This window comes from Mustela erminea, chromosome X, assembly GCF_009829155.1.
Source record: "Mustela erminea isolate mMusErm1 chromosome X, mMusErm1.Pri, whole genome shotgun sequence".
Taxonomy (NCBI): domain Eukaryota; kingdom Metazoa; phylum Chordata; class Mammalia; order Carnivora; family Mustelidae; genus Mustela; species Mustela erminea.
Window position 1 is genome coordinate 116,480,097 of NC_045635.1, and position 16,055 is coordinate 116,496,151.

Below are 16,055 nucleotides of genomic sequence, written 5' to 3' on the forward strand. Positions count from 1 at the left end.
GCATAGGGTATCAGAGAAACCAGTACATTTTTTGGTGATCTACTAAGAAAATGTACCTAGGAAAATGTGTAATGAAGCTAATGATGGCTATTTCCTTCTCTTTAGATGTTTGGAAGCTTAGCCCACAAAGAATGCTCCAGTGAACAACAAAGAATTGGAAAAAATATGTAAGTTCTGTGGTGTTTATGCTATTGCCATTGGATGTTACTCACATATAACTTCTTATTTTCATTTTGTGTGAAAAGGAAAGTCTCTCAGCTTCAACAAGGCCATAAGACTAAGTAGGAAGAGAATACAGATGGGAAAACTTACATTTTAACCATAACTGTAACTTTTACTTGCCCAGTATTTTAATATTCTGTTATCCTTTCCAAAGCTGCAGTTAGTAAAAACTGAAGAAAAAATGTATGAATTCATTCTCCATTGAGGAACCTTATATTTAGTGAAATATGGACACACGCATATAAAATAAAAGCCTTTTATGAATAATAACCCATCATGCAATGGCTTATTGCTTACACTCCATTCTAAGATGATATAATTTTTGTAGTGTTCCTGTTTTGGCACTCCGGGTTATAATTCCAGGTTCTCCGAAATTTCAGAGAGGAGTCAATCTCTCATCTAGTATTTAAGTGTGGGTAGACAGAGACCATGTTTTCCCCTTCACATATTCCCAAATACTCCGTCTCTTGAGCCATGGTCCCGTGACTCTTCAAAGACCTTTCACTGAAAATTTACCACAGAAAAACACTGACCTCCAAAGTGGAGAGTGCTGAAGTAGGCTGTATGTGTCATTATCACTTTAGTCCAGTGTGCACAGAATTCTGGAGTGTTGTGTGGATGTTGGATATTTTACTAACATTATATTGAGCTCTATTACTTCGACAACAATGGCACTCAAGCACAAATCTAAGACAGGATGGTAAACAAAGCTCAGAAAGTTTGAATGCGAGCTCCTTTCACACTCCAGGCTTCACAATGAGTAGGAGTGGTCATCCGCCATTGGAGGAGGGTCAGGAAAGCCCTCAAGCTGAAGTGCATAGGGCAGCGAGGGCAGAGTAACAACTGAGAGAAACCCCACAGGTGTTGAGTCCATGGAGAACATCGAGTACCACCCAGAGGTCTTCTACTGTTGTGGTGGGCAGGAGATTAAAAAGAGAACGCCCCTTCCTACAGGGGTCCAGGTTACAGAACCTGTCAAAGTATGGGGTTAAGGAAGGAGAACAGAAACCAACTATCCCTAGGTACTCAAACTGAAAGCCCTCCTGAGGAGAAGGTTCTGTTCCTGTTCTTAAATAAAGTGAAGCTCATCATGGGTTAAATAGAGCTAAAATGACAATGAAGCACAGATCCAGATCTAATGGTAGATTAATCTCAAACCAAGTGCTCATGGCCTACTAGATGAAAAGGTGTTCCCATTTTGGACACTTATAATTTACCTCATGTTCTGTTCTTTTATACATAGTGGCTTGTATTCCAACAGAAATTATATGAACAAAACACTTAAAAAAGGAAGAAATTAGAAAACAATCTTATGAGATAGAGTCAATAGAATCAATTCCAGCGGTGGCTGGGATGAAGGAATTATCTGTCAAACAAGGACTTCAAAAGAACTTCAAAATCGTCCAAAATATTTTAAAAGATCTAGTGGAAAAAGTAAATAACATGCATGAATGGACATAGAACTTCAGCATTGAGATGGAAGCTCTAAATAGAGAAAAAAGAAAAAAAAAAAAAAAACTAGAAGAGCCAGGAATGAAATGGAGAATATTGGAGATGATGAATTTGTTTGCATGGCTTATCAGGTGACTGGATATAGCAGAGAATAAAATTTCTGACTTGGATACATTTGGATATAAAGTATCTAAAAAGAGGGGCATCTGGGTGGCTCAGTCCGTTAAGTGCCCAACTCTTGGTTTTGGTTATGATCTCAGGGTCCTGGGATCAAATCCCATGTCAGGTGCCTCACATTTGGCATGGAGTCTGCTTGAGATTCTCTGCCTCTCCCTCTGCCTCCCCTGTGCCCCACTTGTATGCTCTTTCTCTCTAAAATAAATAAGTAAAACCTTAAAAAGAAAAGAAAGGATCTAAAAAGAAACAGAATGAAATAAAGCAGTAAAAAAAAAAAACCTAGAACAGAGTAAGATCTATGGGACAACAGCAAACCATCTGATGTAAGTAATTAGGGTCCCTAGAGGAGAAGAACAAGAGAAATGAGCAGAAGAAATGTGTGAGAGAATAATGGCCAACAGGTTTTCAAAATTTATGAAAGTCAACATTAAATAGCTAAGAAGCTCAGAGAATACCAAGCAAGATTGATAAAACAAACAAAACCCAGCTAGGCATCATAGTCAAACTATAAAAAAAAAAAAAAACAGAGATGAAGAGACAATCTTGAAAGCATCCAGAGAAAACAGAAATACTGCATACAGTGGAACAATGGTTAAGAACCATATATAACTTCTCATCAGAAACAACGAGGGACAGAAGACAATAGACTATCATCTCATCTGCTGAAAGCAAATAGACTCTGTCAAAGCAGAATTACATACCCAGCAAAAAATGCTCTTCAAAGAGGAAGGTGAAATAAAGAAATATTTAGGGAAATAAAAGCTGAAAGAATTTTTATCCAGCAGATATGCACCACAAGAAACGGTCAAAAAAAAAAAAAAGCTATTACTGAAGTAAAATTATACTGCACAGAAATCTAGTTCTGCAGGAAGAAATAAAAAAAAAACAGCAGAAGGAATAAATATATTGGTAAGTATAAAGGATCATTACTTTAAAAAACAGCATTGTGTGTTTATGTGTGCATGCATATAGAAATCACATCATAGACAAATTACTGTTTATAGTAAAATTAAAAATAAAGTAACATGGGGGACAGCACATACAGAATAAAATATATGAGAAAACGACAATAAAGGTTGTGAATGGGATAATTGGAAGAACAATGCTGGAAATTTCTGACCTTGCTTGTGAATAGAATATATATTCAAAGTAGCAAAGGTAAAGATGCACAATGTAATCTTGTGAAACCACTAAAAACAATACAAAGAATGTAGTATGAAAAAAATATCTGATTCACCCCAAACATGCTGTAAAAGAGGAACAGGGTCACAGAGAATACTGGACACATTGAAACCAAGGACTAAAATGAAAGACTTAAATTTAAACACATCAGTAATTATGATTTAAACATGAATGGTGTGAAAACCTTAAATAAAAGGCAGAATTTGGGGACTGGAAGGAAAGGCTCAATTATGTAGACACCAGAAACACACTTTAAACAGAAAGACACAAAGAGGAAGAATGTCAAAAGATGGAAAATATACATATTGCAAACACTAAGCCTAACAAAGATGGTGTGGCTCTGCTAATATCAGATAAGGTAGATTTAGAGGTGATGAATATCGCTGGAGGTAAAGAAGAAAACTTCACAATTATAATAGTCAACTTATCAAAAATATAAATTCCTGTATGTTTGCACTTACTAACAAACGGACTACATACTCGAAGCAAAAAATTGATACTAATAAAAGAAGACTGAGATAAATGCATGGTCATAGTTGGCGGTTTCAATACTTATCTCTAAGGCATTGACAGAATATGGAGACAAAAATGTCAGAAAATAGACTTGAACAACACTATCAATCCATTTGACCTGATATAGATATGCAGAACACTGCACTAACCAACAGCAGAAAACACATTCTCCTCCAGGGTACCTAGATGATTCAGACTATAAGCTCAGCCATAACCCAAGTTTAAATCAATTTCTGAGGGTCAAAATCAAACAGAATATGTTACCGGACTGCAAAAATACCAAGTTTGAAATCAACATCAAGAATATAAATAGACCATCTCCCCAAATTTGGAAATCAAATACCACACATTTAAATAAGTCATGGGTAAAAGAAAAAAATCTACAAAAGAAGTTAGAAAATATTTTGTATTGAATGATAATTAAAGTATGGTGTATAAAAAATTGAAATGAATCTAAAGCCATCTTATAGGGAATTGTATAGCTTTTAATGCCTTTATTTAAAAATAAGAACGTCACAAAACAAATGACATTTCCAGCTTAAAAAACTAGAAAGGGAAGAAATAACTAAATCTCGAATAAGTAGGAGGAAGAATGTAATAAAAATGAAAAAGAGAATCAATGATGGACAATAGGTAGAGATAATCACCAAACCCAAAAGTTGATTCTTTGGAAAATAAAATAAAATTTTTGAAACCACTAGCAATTCAGATCAAGAAAAAGGGAGAAAAATATGAACTATTGATATAATAACTGGAAATGAGGACATCACTAGAGATGCTACAGATATTAAAAGGACAATGCGACTCTACTGTGACCAACTCAGTAAGACAAAGAACCCAGTGGAAATAGGCAAAATGCTTGAACAAATACTTCAGTCAAGATCTACAAATAGCCACATGAAAAAGCACCAAAGATCATTAGTCATCAGGCAGATGTAAATTAAAACCAAAATGTATATCACTGTATAACACAACAAGAATGGGTAGAAATAAAAACAATTGACAATCCCAAATGTTGGTGATTATTTGGAGCAATCAGGATTCTCAGTGGTGGGAGTGAAAAATGATGGGGACTAATTTAGCAGTGGCTTAAAAAATTAAACTTACATCAGACTTATGACCCAACAATTTCACAACTAGGGATTTGTCCAAAAGAAATTATGGGACGCCTGAGTGGCTCAGTCGGTTAAGGGTTTAACTCTTGATTTCGGTTCAGGTCATGATCTCAGGGTTATAAGATTGAGCCCCACTTCAGGCTCCACATGAGCAGGAAGTCTGCTTGAGATTCTCTCCCCTCCCTCTGCCTCTCCCCCTATCGTGTTCTCTCTGTTTCTAAAACAAATAAATCTTTTTTAAAAAAAGAAATGAAAACATGTCCGTGGGGCACCTGGGTAGCTCAGTGGGTTAAAGCCTCTGCCTTTGGCTCAGGTCATGATCCCAGGGTCCTGGGATAGAGCCCCTCATCAGGCTCTCTGCTCAGTGGGGAGCCTGCTTCCCCTCTCTCTCTGCCTGCCTCTCTGCCTACTTGTGATCTCTCTCTCTGTCAAATAAATAAATAAAATGTTAAAAAATAAAAGAAAACATATGTCCGCAGAAATACTTGTAAAAATTCTTTACAGAAGATTTACACAGTGTCGTTAAAATCTGGAAACAGTCCAGATGTCAATCAATGAGAAAACAGGTAAACAAACTGGCATATTCATGCAATGGAACGCTACTCAGCGGTGCAGTGTAATGACTTACTGATACAGATGCATGGGTGAATTTCGAAAACATTATTCTGTGTAAAAGAAGCCAGATACACACAAGCAAAACATACACTATAATTATCCATTTATATGAAGTTCTAAAATAGGGAAAACGAACCTCTGATGATAGAAATAAGATCAATGGATGCTTCTGGCAACAGAGGGGTGTTGACTAGGAAGGGCTATAAGGGAACTTTCTGGGGTGATGGAAATGTTCTGTATTTTATTTATTTTTTTTTAAATTTTATTTATTTATTTGACAGAGAGAAATCACAAGTAGTCGGAGAGGCAGGCAGAGAGAGAGAGAGGGAAGCAGGCTCCCTGCTGAGCAGAGAGCCCGATGCGGGACTCGATCCCAGGACCCTGAGATCATGACCTGAGCCGAAGGCAGCGGCCTAACCCACTGAGCCACCCAGGCGCCCCATGTTCTGTATTTTAAATATAGAGGACATGAGTGTGTGTATTTCTCCAAACTGATCAAACGGTCTCCTTAAGATATGAGCATTTAACTGTATGCAAATTATACCTAAATGGCGGAAAGCTTTGAAAGTGATACACACTCAACCTGTTGCGTGTGGTTGAGGGAGGCTGGTAAGAAAGGTCTACAAGATTGGGAAGACAGTAATCAGTGGAGAAGAATACTTCTAGGAGGATTTCTGATGTGATATATGAGTGGTTTTCCTGTTCCAGAATCTCACAGAGTACTTGTTAAAATGTAGACTCTTGGGTTCCAACCAAATTAGCTAGGAATCTCCAGTTTGAACCAGTTTCACAGAGGAAGCTGATAGCACACACTAAAGTTTGGGAACAGCTGGGTTACAGAATTTTCAGTCCAGAATACAGAATTTTACCATATAGAAATAGTGCAGTTAGACAACACTGAAGCTAATGCTTGAAATGTGATTTCGGATATTTTCACGAGTTATGAGTGTTATGAGTCAGCCTTCATATGTCTACAAAATCTGATTATTTTATTTTATTGAAAAGAGTTGACATCATAATTTTTAGTTGGATGCTTGCAACTTTAAGCATCTGACAGAAACTATAACTTTACCTGAGATTCTAAATTTTCCTGTGATTTAGATGAATTATCAATATGGAGTCACATAAAAATGTTTAAGGTAAGTGAGTTACATTGTCTCAAAACAGTAATTCTGCTTCTACTAAGCATAAAACATTGGTAGATTTGCTATCAGGACATAAAGACACCTGCTTGGGATTGAGAGTGACCAAAGACTACCAACTTCTTCTATTGGAATTTTTTTTTTAAGATTTATTTATTTGACAGAGATCACAAGTAAGCAGAGAGGCAGGCAGGCAGAGAGAGGGGGAAGCAGGCTCCCCGCTGAGCAGAGAGCCCAATGCGGGGCTCGATCCCAGGACCCTGAGATCATAATCTGAGCCGAAGGCAGAGGCTTAACCCACTGAACCACTGGCCGCCCCTGGAGTTTTAAATATATAAAGATACTGCAATCAGAGCAGTAACAATCAACTAATCAGCAAACCAATATTTGCTCAAAATCTATTATATCTGGGATAGTATGGCATTATATGGGCCCATTTTAAAGATTGGCTCCAATGTTCATTAACTGGGGAACTGTCTCATTGTTGAACCTCTCTGAGCCTCAGCTCTCAGCTCCCTCAGCAGTAAAATGAGGGACTATTCCCCTACCTTGCAGGGTTGTTGTTAAGAATTAGAGTAACAGTATTTAAATTTATAGTATTTAAGCTGGGGACCAGCTGGGGACCAGCCCATAGCTGATGTTTAACAAACGACAGTCATTTTTACTTGGTCACACAGTCTAACAGTTTGGGTAATTATTTAAGCTTTTCTTTCTTAATGAGGAGAAACAGAAAAACTGTTGACCAAGAACAAGGATCTTATATTTAGAGACTAAATATAGTCTCTAATATATATATTAGATATATATTTAGAGACTAAAATATTATGGAGAGGAGATTTTATGAAAGAAATATTATGGGTTCACCTTTCCTTGTTTTGGGAGTGTTAAGATCTCCAGGATAGGGTTATGATACGATTTAGGGGAAAGGGACCAGAAAGGCTGCTTGACTTGCTTCTAAACTGCCTACCTTGCTTTATTTGGCACTGTACATCTAGAAGCCTGCACAGTGCACGCAACATAGGAGGTTCTTGGGGCATATTTGTTGAGTGAATGAAAAGGGGGCAGAAAGGAATCTTCACAGTCTGTACCCACTCCCATCGAGCTCAGCAATAGTGAACTTGACTAGTTTTGTTCCCTATCATGGCATACTACTGTGTAGCGGTGCTTACCCAAGAGGTCAAGGAAGTCCCAGGAGCCAACCAAAAGAATTTTTTCCCACATGAGTAACATTTTTTAGTTACTTCTGTTATTAGCCCTGTGCTCTTGATTAGGGATAGAAAAAAAAGTGTTGAATACTAGCCTTGCCTCTTAGGAATTGATCATCTAGTTGGGGAAATGAGCATAAAGTTTAATATAGTATGAAGGAGTTGAAAATGAGGGTCATGACCAGTGTAGCCAGAATACCATGAGTTTCCAGGGGTGAAGAGATCTTCTTTGGCTAGGGGGATGGGATAAGAAAAACATCTCAGAGGCTATGAACCAAAGTCTCACACACATTTAAGTCTCTAGATAAATTACACCTCCACAATGAGGCTGTCCCAGATCCTGCCAGCAGAAGGCATCTCCCTAGCCCTCATCCCCTACTGTAGCTTTTTGTATTTCTATTAGAGCCCTCATCACAGTGTTTGTGATATTAGCTAGCTGGGCAACCAGACTGTGCCTTCCTGGAAGGCAGAGCCTATTATGGCTTTTTCATCTTGGCACCTTCCTCAGTGCGTAACACATCATAGAGAGGGCACTAAATGGGGCACACACTAACAAATTGGAAAAATTTCTCTAGGTATAGCAGAGGCAATTGGAGTGACTGAGAAGTTCTTTTAGGGAAGGAAGGGTATAGGACTGGAAAGGTATGTTGAGCCAGACTGCTGTGAAGTTGGCTTACAGAATAAAGCCAGTTACCTCCTGCACCCAACTGGCTGGTATTCACAATGAAGCCAGTAGTGGCTTTTACATAGGGAAGGGACAGGATGAATGTGGCATTTGGAGACCTCATCATATCCTATTATAATAGCTGGTATTAGAGCTGGAAAAATACCTTTTTCTTACTCAACTATGCAGTTAGGCCTAAGAGGAACGATGAATGTTATAAAGAATGCTGGCATACTGGGTGGTCTAGAGCCCTCATATATGCCTAAATAACAGCCATCTTGTCTAAGAAAGGCTCCTGGCTCGTAATTCTTCATCCTCTAAAAACAGAATCAAGGATGGAGTCTGTCGCGCAAGAGTCAATATTCCGACATCACAGCTCCATGTTGAACTAGACAGAGGGAACTGGCATGGGCAATGAATTAAGAGTTTCAGGTCCAGGAGGCATGTGGACACCCTCTTTAAATATGTAAATGATCATGCCTGTTACTTACAACTCCCTTTGAGTAAGGTTTTTTTAAAAGTTCTGTTTTATAAGGCAACACTATCGTGTCATATCCAATAATAGGTGCTAACTTGTAAGAAACACTAATGAGTTATTTAGAAACTTACAAAGGAAGTAGACTTAATTGTGACCATTTTCACATTCTTTATTTTTTATCTTACAGAGAGAGAGAAAGAGATCACAAGTAGGCAGAGAGTCAGGCGGGGTTGAGGGGAAGCAGGCTCCTTGCGGAGCAGAGAGCCCAACGCGGGGCTCGATCCCGGGACCCTGAGATCATGACCTGAGCTGAAGGCAGACGCTTAACCCACTCAGCCACACAGGGCCCCCCCATTTTCACATTCTTACAAATGAAGCATTATTATAGTAAAGCATACTTTAGCAAGCCCTAGTCAAAGAATGCCTTCTGAACAGAATGTAGATATCATGTTTTCATTCTGGTATAAAAAATTCAGGCTTTCAAATGGATGGATTAAAGAGTAATCTTTTTTTTTTTTAATCTTTTAAATCTATCTCTTATAAGAGAAGTCTTCACTCTACAAAAACATTCACTGAAAGGCTCGTTTCCTTATAACATACTCCATGCAGAATTCAAATGGGCTTGGTTTACATATAATTTTCTGGAAACAATTTAATTGTACCAGGCAGGATATATACTTGTCCTGTTGACTGAGATAGGCTTAAAGCCCAGTGGCACTGCTGGACTGAAAATGTAAGTTATGGCATATTCCTCTTTCTCCCATGGAACTGGTATCCCAAGGGGGAACTGACAGAACATTTTCTACCCAAGGGGCGCTCACTTCCTGTGGATACTCTCCTCTGTTCACAAGAGCTTAGCTGCCGAGATGAACTGTCCTACCACTTGAGACCTCTTCTCTTATACTAGTATTCATGACTCCGGAGCCTCCAAGTTTCTGAAGCAAATGGCACAAGGCAAATACAGATTTCCACCATCCATTCTATAAGACAAAATTTGAAGACAGTCTTTCTGGTCAGTTTCATAAGATTGGCTTAGGTTGTGTAATCATTTGTCCAAAGCAAATGTACTGAAATATTTCTGAGTGTTCCATGCAACCACTGTGGCTATATTTATCCCTCAGCTAAAGCTCAATACCTACTAAGCACTGGGCCTGGGGCCAGGCAGTCAGAGCTGCGTGATATGGGAAGGCACGTTGACGAACCACCCAGGGAGTCAGGACCTCAGTGCTCCAAAAGAGCAGTCTGTGAAACAGCCGAAGTGCACACCTGTATCCCCTGATAAACAGACTAAGCAATTACCGATAAGAAAACAATCAATAGATCATTTCCTAAGTGCCTATCAATAAGAAAACAATGAACAATATATTGTTTCCCCCAGTCCCCAAAGAGAGGGACAACTGTCTTCATGTGTTCTAAATTTTGGAAGCTCCCAGTCAATATGATCTGTGGACTATTGGGCAGGTGTAGGCATGGGCACATACAGAAGGCCCATAACCCACCAGAAACAAGAAAGAACATGAAGGGACCTTGAACAGCCGGAGAAGTAGTCACGGACGAGCAGGAGGCAGCAGAGCAAGGACATGAATGCTTAGAGAAAGAAACAGCTGAGCTAAAGCAGGGTTTAGATACAAGACTAAAAGTGTAGGCTAAAGAAATTCGGATTCCTTAACTGCAACGAGCATGGTCATGAAGGCTCCCGGCTGTAAAAGGTTACACAGAGCACAGCGACTGCCTGTTCTTTAACTTCCATGGGGACCAAAAGAGATTCATCAGACCAGAGAACGGAGGATTTAGGGTAAATGTTCTTGCCATGAGAGCTGCTGAGATGAGTCCTTCGGAGGGCTGGTGGGTGTTGTGGCTGGGATGGTCTCCTCTGTATACGGGGGCAAAGTGTTTCCTATCAAAAGGCAAAGGGATAAACTACCCAACCTTTCTTGGGACTTGCCATTTTGGGGGAGCACAACCCTCTCTTTCGGCCTCATTTGCACGGTGCTAGCCTCAGCTCGGCGCTGCCCCTCCAAAACTCCAGGTATGTTTCACATTCCTTTCAAAGAGAAACTGCAGCATTCCCAGTAGCTGACAATCTGTCCCCCTCACTGGCTTTTGTTTCTGCAAGGGGTCTCAGTGTGCCACGAACATACAACTATTTAAAACAGACGCGTCTATTTATAACATTTCATCGATCAATCTAGAAGTCTTTCGTAAGCATAAAGTTGGTTTGTGCTCAAATCTAACCAAACAGGTTAGATGGCAATCTGGCTGTTTGCAGTGAATACGTGCACTGGTCAGTGCAACAACTGGTAACAATTACCTGTGTCACAGATCTTACTTAGCAAAGAATTAACGTGTGCATGCTACTCCAATACCTTATGTAAGTAGAGCGAAGAGTCTCAATGTTTCTGCGATAGGTACCATATCCTGCGCTAAGGGACATAGAGCTTGTAGTCCCATCCTTAAAGGATGGTTATAAGCTGTCTTCCATCAGACAAGAGGAAACTTTGGTAAGTTATTAGAGGCATGGGTTGTGAAAATAATAATAAAATAAATGAACTTCTGGACCCAGCTCACAAATTCTATGGTTTTCATCACCAATATTGCCCTTGATGCCTCAACTGTTCAAATGAGCTTCCCCGCCCCCCACCGCTTCTATGAGGAAATCAGTGAAAAATAACCAAACAAACAATGCCCATGCAATTTGACAGATTAACCTGAACCTTCATCTGGGGGTGCTCCGAGACCACCCCACGTTGTTCAGAAGATCCTGCAAAAGCACTCAGAAGGGAAAGCCTATGGATCCCAGTTAATTCCACAAACAAACTCAAGCTACTCGGCAGTTTCAGCACAGGTAGAGGGATTTTGAAGAAACAAAAATCACAAAGAGTCAGTCATCACCCATCTGGATGAAATGTGCTAGCGAAATAGAGCGTTTCGAGGGGTTAGCATTCTCTGGGGTCCGCTGGAGTTCAATGATCACGAAAGCGCAAGGGTTTCAACGGAAGCATTGGCTTGATGAAGCTACTTCGTTCAGATAATATGAAAACTGGCAGAAAGTTTTCCAAGAAAAGATGCCACTTTCCATTTAGTTGCACGCTAAAATTGCCCATCAGAAAGTAGCCAGTGGGGGGATTCCAACCATCCAAAAGAATCCCTGTCTTGCTATTTTCAGAGGCTCCTGCAACCTTCTCTCATCTTGTTTTTCTCCGTGAGCCAGAGGCTCCTGGGCGTTGGTCCCATTAGCTATCTGCCGCATCTCCCTTGCCGCCATGGAGGGACAGATACTCTCCTGGTTTCGCTTAGACATTACGGAGTGCCCATCTTCTGTGATTTCCCTGAAGATACACCTAATACGATTCTCAGAATTAAAGTGCTTGTGTTCTTTCCTTAGCTCTCCTTCTTTCCTTTCCTAAGCTAAAAGCAAAATACATTTAAAGCTGATGACAATTCTTTATTCTTCTTTCTTTGTTTAGAAATTCGAATTAATGTCCTGTGCTATCTGCAGAGTTAATGCAAATCCGGAGGTAGGAAACCCCTCTGGAATCAGCTGGTGTCACAGATCTCTAAATACCAATAGCACTTCACATAGATATATACATTCACTCCTCTCTAACAATTAATATCTACAATTTCTCTGAGAAAAGAAAAACAAAGGAAGCATTTTTCAAAGACTCGAAACATCACGGAGTACGGGGAAACTCAAGAGCCTGTGTCCCATCCAGAAAGAAAAGATCTCAACAGAAAGATCCCCGGCATAATTTTGTTAATTTCTATAAAGGTGTTAATGTCCGGGATAAGCTTTCAAGTCTCTGTCCTTCAAAAACATTGCATAAATAAATCTTACCTGAATACGACTTCCTTAACAAAGCCATGCTTCTTTATAAGCTGGTCCTACCCAGACAATTGCTGTCTACATTTGGAGCAGACACAGAGAAAGGAGATCAGAGAAAGTTTAAGGCATATCTAAAGTATTCTCCAAGGTACTGGCCAGAAACATCAAGCCCATACTCGCGGTATAGAGAGATCATTAATGGGCATTAGTGACAGACCATTATGACTCTCACAGATCATTAATGATTCATCATGTAGCCGTATTGTTCTGGCAATAATCAGACCATTGCTTGGACTCAGATATAAGCTTCGCCCGTACTGTTTGCTTAAACTTATTAGTTCCAAGCATAAAATTTTATTTTGCCTTCTAGAATTACGAAAAATGGTCTGTAACAGGATCCCTCTGCACATCAGAGGGGTTTTTGGAGCTGGCTGCCTTCTTTGGTCGGCGCTTCTCCCCACTCTCAGGAATCTTGTCGTCTGAAAGGCTCCCCAATAGCTTTGGGGATGTAGAAAATGTGTCTTTTATTTTGAGACTGAATAATTAATGAAGAGAAAATGCTACAAGCAAGATAGACATTTATAAGAATTACACTTGCTCAGTCCTCTGTAACAATGACTTGTAAAATGATGAAATTCTACCTGACTTTTGAGTTTCGTGCCAAAAAATACATTTTCATATTGGAGTCCTTTGTTAAAAATTCAGAGACTCTACTAGCAGCCTATGACGAGGCTTTTGGCTAATTACAACAAAAAGCAAGAAACACACACTATTTTAGCATTATACCATACATGCTACAGAAGCACTCAACGGTGTTAATATAGGAATCAAAATTTTAAGGAAACGTGAAGCCCCACACCAAATTGCCATTCTTTTTAGTTTTGCCTTATGGAAGATCCACTATTTTGGTTGAAAATTGAAATGAAAATGGAAATTTAGTTATTCCGGGAGCAAATGAGTCTTTCCTATTGAACAGATTGGATTCTCCTTCTGTGTGGCTCTGGGAAAACTTCCCTTGAGTCAGAGAGAAAGGAAATCTGTTTCAAGGTCTGAATATCGTCACTATCAATGAATATTGAAGAATTACCGACACCCACCAAGAGCTATATTTGAGCCCCATCACCCATACTCAGCGCTGCATGGAAAGGAAGATTATGTAGGTCCCAAAGCATTCCATAAACTTACATAATTTTTTCCCCTTAAGCTTCTCTGCATAATCAGAATTGCCTTGTGTTCTCTGCCTCCACTAAGAGTGTAACAGACAACAGCGGCAAACGTAAGCCCCTCCCACAGGGATCCAGCCTCCGGCGAAACGGACTTGGCTGTAAGGACAGGATTTCAGCTGTAGGCAGAGGATGGAGAAAATCTGTTCTGCCCTGAAACCAAACTCCCTCCCCCAGCCCCTACAAGACGCCCACAGCCCAGGGGCCTGAACATCAGGAGGCCTCAGAACCCAAATGGGCCAAGGAGTTGTTTCTCAGCAGGCTTCCTAGCATCGCTTAGGACCCGGCTCTGAGAAAGACCCATTTCATACTTTCCTGTCACCGGTTTTGAACTGTCAATGGGTTTTCGATAAAGGGCAACATTTCTGAACATCCTCCTCTTGTACTGGACTCCGCAAACTATGCAGCCAGTCCTGTCCCGTAAGAAACCATTTGTCCAGCTGTCAGGCAGACAGCTTCGGAGTGTGGCCATGGGAGTTTCCCCACTGCCCTTGGATGAGGCCACCGGGCACACGGTCGCCGACGCGCTGATCCCTCTTTGCAAACCAAAATGGCTGATGGAAGAATTTAGGCTTTGGTGAACTCCTTATACAGGAGAAATGCCAACTTCCTCCGAACAAAAATAGAAAGCCCTAATATAGGGGCGGTGTGTCTCTTGGCCAATATAAGAGCTCTTAAAAAAAAGTCTTCCCCAAGGGACAGAATTAAGTCATCTCCATAGGTGTGGTCCTATCAAGGTCTAATCGAGAGACACAGTCTTCTCGCTGGCCCAGAGCTTCTTACGACCCTGCAGGGGCGGCACAGGGCGGGGCAATGAGGAAGAGGGGGTCCCCTGGGATGAGAGCAACTCAATCTTTGGATGTCTAGACTGCACAGAAATAAACAAAGCAAGGGTTGACCGAGAGCCAAATTGCCAGGCAGGTGAAATTTATTTCTGCTGTCCTTTCTGTCAAATGAATGCTCAGCAGCTCGGGGCCTTTGTGCTGCTCTCTCAGGCCCGCATCTGCACCACAGGGGTACCCCCCCCCCACCGCTCCGCTAGGCTTGGCAGGAGGTCCCCTCAGTACCCCTGCTTCTACTTTTTCTCGCATTCCACAGCTACTGCCTGGTCCTCAGCGTGTCTGATCTTGGTCAGGTGTCCTGGAGGAAAGCCATCTGATTCAACTCCTATACACGGATCCGTGAACAGATGATAGAAAGGCAGCGGGGTCGTGGGGCTCACGTGTTCTACTTAGCCTCACTTGGTGATATATTTCAGTGCCTCTGTCACTTTTTTTTTGGATATCAGTTTCTAAACCTTAGGGCTACGGTCCTCCCACCCCTTCAAAGGTAGCGGTGGGGAGGGGTATAGGTTTGGGCTGATGCGGCCATTTGGCTCAGGGCATCCCTCCCAACCTCACACACCAGACAAACTGAGTTGTCTGGGCTGTGCTTTTTCGCATCCAAATCTTCCCGCACCTCGTGGTGTCCTTCTTCCTTCCTCTACCTACTTATCTTTCAAACAGGACATCTACTAGGAAGGCTCTCGAGTCGACCGTGGTCTCCTTGGTCCCATCACTGTATCCAAGACACCCTTCTATCACTTGACTATCAGACCTGATGGCATTCAGCTATTGACATGATCCACACACCCCCCCTTTACTGGAGGAAGTGGCTAGAGGGCAAGGCCACAGGTGATCTGACAAGCACCTGTGAACCTGTGAATAAAGGGCATCGCTGGACAGTGGTATATCCTTAGGTGTGCGGGCGGAGGGTGCAGGTCTGCACGAGTTGACTTCGGCAGCGGCTGCACGGGCAGGTCATCCAGTTGGAAATCAATACTGGGGTCAGCGCTCAGCGCCGGGTCACGCACCCTCTTCTAATAGATGCCCTCAGCAACTAACTCTCTCTGCCCGTCCACCAGGCGTGCCCCTTTGAAGGCATGATCTGTCCTCTGGCCCTACAGGCAGAACGCATCTCAACAGAAACTGACAAACTGAGTTAACTCACCGGTGAGTGACCTTTAATCCCAGCCCATGAACATACAGGTCTCCAAGCTGTCACTGCGATGTGCTCAAGTGACCCAAGTGAGCTTCTGCTTTCCTGGGGACCCCGATCAATACCTCGCCCTCCTCATCGGGCCCAGACACATCAAAAGCAATCATGCCTGATATTTAATCATTTCCCATTAAAATGCAAAGATCTGTCTCCAGGTCCCCTTGACAGTTTAATTGTTTTAAAATGTCTGGAGAAGCCGATATA

The 16,055-nt window shown here is 41.3% G+C and overlaps 1 protein-coding gene across 5 annotated transcripts in view; it reads right to left on the reverse strand.

Annotated features, from left to right (window-relative positions):
• Window positions 1–16,055, reverse strand: part of FGF13 (fibroblast growth factor 13) — a 498,664-nt gene that overhangs the window by 88,938 nt on the left and 393,671 nt on the right. Inside the window, exon 1 of one of the 5 annotated variants that reach the window (XM_032329643.1) lies at window positions 12,604–12,646. The exons of the other annotated variants lie outside the window; for them this stretch is intronic. Coding sequence (XP_032185534.1) covers window positions 12,604–12,631 — 28 coding nt within the window. The 5' untranslated portion in view covers window positions 12,632–12,646. Of the gene's footprint in view, window positions 1–12,603; window positions 12,647–16,055 lie in introns of those variants that run through there. 5 annotated transcript variants of the gene reach the window in all.